Raw genomic sequence first — 6267 nt, forward strand, 5'->3', positions numbered from 1 at the left:
ATCCGTATCTATGTCCTCAAAGTAGAATGGTGTTAGCCATGTCTTAGAATATACGTTGGGGTATTTCAAGAGGGAAGCTATCAGTAGTTTCTTACCATTCAAAAAAATACCTTTTACATTACAAAATTTTATTATGGTTTTGACCCTTCTATTTAAACACACACACACACACACATACACACACACACACACACACATACACACACAACCACACATACACATACATACATACATACACTCATACACACAGACACACACATACAAACACGCACACACACACATACATACTCTCTCTCATACACACACACACGCACATATACACATTATGACACATATTAATAATAATGATATTATTTTTCTTAAAACTTGTATACAGGATCGCTTAAGATAATCCTTATTTTAAGAAAAAATGACTCCAACTCTAACAATCATAATAGTTATAACATAGGCTGAATGTAGCGCAGACATAGAACATGCATGGCAGTAAGTTTTCCAGATAGAAAGAAGGGAAATATGATCGTGTCTCGGGCTTGTACCAACACCTCGGTCCAAAATTACTGTGCAAGCAACTCAAATAAAACAGGCAGAGAAGAAAATTGGTTATTCAATGCCTCTAAAGTTGTCTATCCTTTTCAGTTAAAATGTTCTAAATGCTGAAAATGAATAAATAGGATTGTTTTAATTCTTCTCATACTGTATTTCATATTCTTTGACAATAATTATTTCTCACAGATAAGTAAAAAGCTCAAAATTTCCGAAGCCTGCATAAACAGTTGTTTTACCGGAAGTAGGAAGTAAGAAACAAAAGTATACGAAAGCAATCAAAATGGCTGCCGTCTCAGAACCCTTGACGCTTGAGAAAGGTTTGAAGACTGTTTACTGTTTACTTTGAGTCGAATTTACTAAAGTTTTGTCAGGTTTTAAAATCTAATGATATATGGATGTCAATATATTGTTTGACGAGTGCGTTTAAAATAAGTTAGAACCCATACATCACATTCTCTCCCCACGGCCAGGGCAACGACCAACTTAGTGACTTAGTACTTAGTTAGGACTTGACTTAGTCTTTAGACTTTAGTAGTCTTCTTTTCCAGCCTTTTCTTCCTGATCATCCGAGTGATCCGGACCCTGATCTTGCTACTCTCTAAAACAGTACGATGCATTCTGATATTCCTTCAAAGTTTCAAAGCTGACACTCACATAATGCTTCAATACGGGAACCATAATGCTTTCTCTGGAATAGCTCAATTGCAAAAACTCTTACCATTGCATTGATTTGAATTTGATTCCATGTCTACTACTACTACTACTGTTTGGACAATTAAATTTTAGGTAAACATTTTACTTTCTCACTCGCATGCAGATGCACAGCTTTTGGGGGGGTTAAACCACTGTGTTTTTGGCTACAGAACAACACATGTGTGGCCATTAAATTCGTTGCAAATCCATTGCCATTGTTTTCAAATCAAACGTCAAGAATATCTCAAGAAACTTAACAGCAAACTCAAACTGTCAAATAATGGTGAAACACGGTGGGATTCCCCTCTAAAACTCCCCTAATTATTTTTGACATGCGAAATATTAGCCTACTTTGCAATGAGGCCTAATTGTATTTTTGTAAGATTGAAAACATGAAATACCTCATTTAACCCTCTAGTCTGTTGCGTCGGTTGAGGCTCTAGAACTAGAAGAGCCTGTTCGACTATCTGGTATTGACTGCTACGTGCAGGCTTGACAAAGCAGTCTTGGCAAGTGGGGTTGTAGATCGTCTGGAGATCCTTCTAGTATTCATCCAAACGTCTCTTGTACGTATCCACCGTTGGCGCTGACAGCACTGACTCGATGTCAGTAACTTAATGTGTAACATGATACAACTGCAAATTGGGCAACTGTTTTCTTGTTGTGCCTGCGTTCATTATTATAGCATGTCAAGTTATTTTTTTAGTTGTTTATAAAACAATAAGGTTTTGCAGGTGTTAGAATCTAGGTCTTGGAAGTTAAAAGTTTCATCAGGCCTAGTGTCATTCAATGACTTGATTTTTTATCATCCTTCTGTGTTTCTAAAGTAGACGTAATAAAGTCCCTTGAGTCTCGTTTCTATTTCAAAGCTCAATTATTATCATGATCTGTTTGTCAGTCTAAATTCACTGTATTAATCCAACTCATTGATGTTGCTTCATTTGTGTGGCATAGAATGCTGTGCTGTAGCAAAGATACAATGTTTTGACAATGAAATGATGGAATACAATGTTCATTTATTTTTCCACCTTTGCCTGAATTTCAGACATCAACAGAGCTGTGGAGCTTCTGGAAGATCTCCAAAGAAGTAAGTTTGTGTCATATTGTTCGCTTTTGATTGTAGAAAGTTTCAACCTTTGTCGTGGGAATTAAATTTTTTTTTTTTAAAAGTTGAACTGGCCTGTGTATAAATAAATTTCAAACTTGAGGGGGGGGGGGGGGGTGTGTGTTGTTTTGGTCACTAAAATTACTTTCAACGCCTTGTTGCTAAGTGTTCTATGTTGTTGTTATTGATCCAGCAACAGCTGGGCACTTGTCGTTCTATCCAGTGCTATATTGTGATAAGTGCAGGCTTCATCGGTTGCTGTGATGTTCCAAAGTAGCAATGCCAATGGAAATTTAAATTTTCACTTTTGTCCCCTTTTTTTGGTACCTAAGAAAGAATGTTCAATTCTAATAATCATGCTTCTTGAATTTTGAGAATCGGTTCATAAATAAAAAAGTTATGGGGTTGTAAAGGTCGGCAAAATATGGATGACCCACATAGAGGAAAATACTCCTAAAAAGTGGACCACGCAGTAGCAGATTCTGTAAGAAAATCGACGATATCTCGGTAACTAATCGAAGTGTTCGAGAGCAACTTAACTACCCGATGTGTTTTTGAGTGTAGAAATCATTTCTGCAGTCAGATTTACTACCAATTTCGTAGTTATTTTGTTATAATTAAAATTGTGGTGTACATATTACGATTTTGCGAAAAAGGGGTGTCGGGATGAGTCCATTTTATTTATAGCATCGTATCACAACATGGGATCTTTAAGAATATATGTCGGCAGCGTGACTAAATAATTGCAAAGCTTTTTATGATGACTTTAGACCATGCCAACCTTAAAAGATAAGTTAATTCAATCTAGCATGCCGTACAATTAAAAATTCTTTTTCCCCGTTGAGACGCGAACACCCCGAGACGAGATAACCTCGCCTCGGAATACCCCCATAGCGACGTTACAGGGGAATAGAGAGAAAAACAACCGGATGTGCGCGCCCGCCATTGCCCTATTTCAAGTGACCAATGAACGAGCCCGGAATAGTCATGCGGGGATTTGTAGGTCACATGCATTTGCCACGAGAGTGAGGGGAAAATGGCCGGTCTCCGTGCGAAGCCGCTTTGGATAGGGGGGTAGTCGTGCATTTATGATCGGGTCTAAACAACTACTTGACACAGAACGTTCAAATTTTAGCACACTATAGAGGATAGATAGATCTATTACCATCTCGGCGTTGAAATTCAAACTCCTTATAGTTTTCGGTGTACACGATACGAAAGTGTTCCCGACACCAAAAGTATAGGTTAATTTATGTGTACGAACTTCAACGTCCACATATCATTAGTTTGCCCTATTTTCTGATTGGTTGCCGAGTTTCATTCGGATTGGTTCGGAAATAGAGCAGACCGAGGTTGACAAAGTTAGTCACCTACGCTTCGGCCGGGTCCGCAAAATCGCCTGTAAACGGGGACCAAATTTTCGCCTCGCGGGAAAGCCCGATTGGCATTGCTATCCAAAGACTGTAGGGATGGTTGTGCTTCAGCATGTGCCGCTATAGTCATGTTCTACTGTATCTTGAAGTGGTCATTGTGAGTGTGGTAAAACTGTGTTTTTCTATTGTCGTCTTGTCCCAGGCGGAGAGTTCCCCACGGCCAAGCTGCAAGCCTTACAGAGAATCCTGCAGAGCGACTTCCTCCACGCAGTGAGGGAGGTGTATGAGAACGTCTACGAGACAGTCGACGTCAGTGGCAGTGCCGAAGTTCGAGCAAATGCCACCGCCAAGGTACGTCCAAATATTATATATGAGGGGATGAGATGCAAAACCGGCCAAGTGACATTTTGGGAAAAATTGAGATTTTTTGCTTATTATGTTGTGGAGGATGCTAGCTAGTGGTGCTGTACAGTAGTCGGATTACAAGGAACCAGACAGTCAGAATGGAGGAACATTTTTTATATCCTTTGGAACAAGAGGTTCTTTTTTTTTTTTCATCCCTTGCTCATTTAGATTATATGAGATTGACGCCATCTGATTAGTAGAAAAAAGTGTGTATGACAGAGTCCAATAGTGTATTACGTGCATACTTAGTATGACAAGTAACTGTTACAGATAGAGATTCCAGGATTATAGATGTAAGTCATTGATCTGAGAGCAATGATGATTTTAGAAATAATGTTGGTTATATTATTAATATTTTATTATTATTATTATTGTTATTATTATTATTATCTAAGTTGTGTTTATGGAGCAGCCATAGAAAATTCCCTACAAAAATGACAATCTGAGTTATTTCCCTTCCACACAGGCGACAGTTGCGGCTTTTGCGGCCAGCGAGGGCCACGCCCACCCCCGTGTCGTGGAGCTGCCCAAGACGGAGGAAGGGCTGGGCTTCAACGTGATGGGAGGCAAGGAGCAGAACTCTCCCATCTACATCTCCCGCATCATTCCCGGCGGTGTCGCAGACAGACACGGGGGGCTCAAGCGTGGGGATCAGCTGTTGTCTGTTAATGGAGTGGTGAGTGGGGGTGGAGAGCGGGGATCAGCTGTTGTCTGTTAATGGAGTGGTGAGTGGGGGTGGAGAGTGGGGATCAGCTGTTGTCTGTTAATGGAGTGGTGAGTGGGGGCGGAGAGTGGGGGCGTAGCGGAGGAGTTCGTTATCTTTATCATTGTTATCATCATTATCGTTATTGTTTTGTTATCGTCGTTTTCTCATGATTAACATCATCATTGTTTGTTATCATAATTTTTTATGTTTAACATCGTCATCATCATTGTTATCATCCATTTTTTAACTCACTCCATCCCGTGACTGAGATAGTACAGTCAGCTCGCGGGCTACGCTCAATCCCACGACCGATATAACTCGGCTCTATAGTTTTGTTCCGTATACTCCTAATTTCGTTTCGGAAAACGGCTTCAAGGTTTATGTTAGGTCAATTTAGTATTTCCCCGGCCAATTCTGCCTAGAGGGGTGCTGTAATTTTGTTTCTACTGCCATGACACCCGAAGAAATCACGGGTTTTTATAAAGTCTCTTTCTGCACTTTTGTTCACTCTGATCAGCTGAGCATGTCTCGCTACCGTTTCTCTCTGCCTTTCTCACACATGCATTTTAAAAAAAAATTCATGAAAGTATTCAACAGTCTTTATTATACATGTCACAATATATAGATCTAGACCCTCACAAGCATATTTGATCAATGTGGGCTTGCTCTTGCTCATTTGGCCATGAAAAAAGATCATAAGCCCCCAAAAATGCCAAATTTGTACACAACACCGCATAGCAAAACTACTAAAGCTACGTACTTCAGATCTGGTACGTCTAAAGATCCATCTTAGGTTGTATCAAACCATTTCATCTGAAAGTACTGGCGGGTGCTCTGGTGTGATTTTCTCCTTCTTTCCTATCAACCATTTATCGCCCTTATCTCTCCTCCTTCTATTTTGTGTTTGTTACTCTCTTGTAACACTTCTAATCTCCAGCACTTATATGACCTTATTGTGTTGCAAGTGCCGTTAAACTCTTACTAAAACTAACGAAAGTACTCACATTTGTTTATTTATTTATTTATTTATTTGTTGCTTGTTTCAGTCTGTGGAGGGGGAGTACCACGAGAAAGCCGTTGAACTTCTGAAGATTGCGCATGGTGAGCATGTACTCTAAGCCTGTCATATCATTTGCATATATTTGCATATATTTGCATATTTGTATATCAAGTGACCTACATTTAGCACGTTGATACTCGGTCAAAGACCTGGCATGATGCACGTTGGTTGGGAGTACGTGTACACACAGACACGCATACACTCGCACGCCCACATACACACACACACACATACACACAGACACACGCATACACTCGCACACACACATACACACTCACACAAACACACAGACACACGCATACACTCGCACACACACATACACACTCACACAAACACACAGACACACGCATACACTCGCACACACACATACACACTCACA

General features: G+C 40.0%; 1 protein-coding gene across 1 annotated transcript in view; it reads left to right on the forward strand.

The window, feature by feature from the left end:
- The first annotated feature begins 788 nt into the window (after window positions 1-788).
- Window positions 789-6267, forward strand: part of LOC101860287 (protein lin-7 homolog C) — an 8153-nt gene continuing 2674 nt past the window's right edge. Inside the window, exons 1-5 of the mRNA XM_005110562.2 lie at window positions 789-863; window positions 2285-2326; window positions 3920-4068; window positions 4589-4798; window positions 5875-5929. Coding sequence (XP_005110619.1) covers window positions 827-863; window positions 2285-2326; window positions 3920-4068; window positions 4589-4798; window positions 5875-5929 — 493 coding nt within the window. The 5' untranslated portion in view covers window positions 789-826. The remainder of the gene's footprint in view (window positions 864-2284; window positions 2327-3919; window positions 4069-4588; window positions 4799-5874; window positions 5930-6267) is intronic.

This window comes from Aplysia californica, unplaced genomic scaffold (assembly GCF_000002075.1).
Source record: "Aplysia californica isolate F4 #8 unplaced genomic scaffold, AplCal3.0 scaffold00910, whole genome shotgun sequence".
NCBI classification, from domain to species: domain Eukaryota; kingdom Metazoa; phylum Mollusca; class Gastropoda; order Aplysiida; family Aplysiidae; genus Aplysia; species Aplysia californica.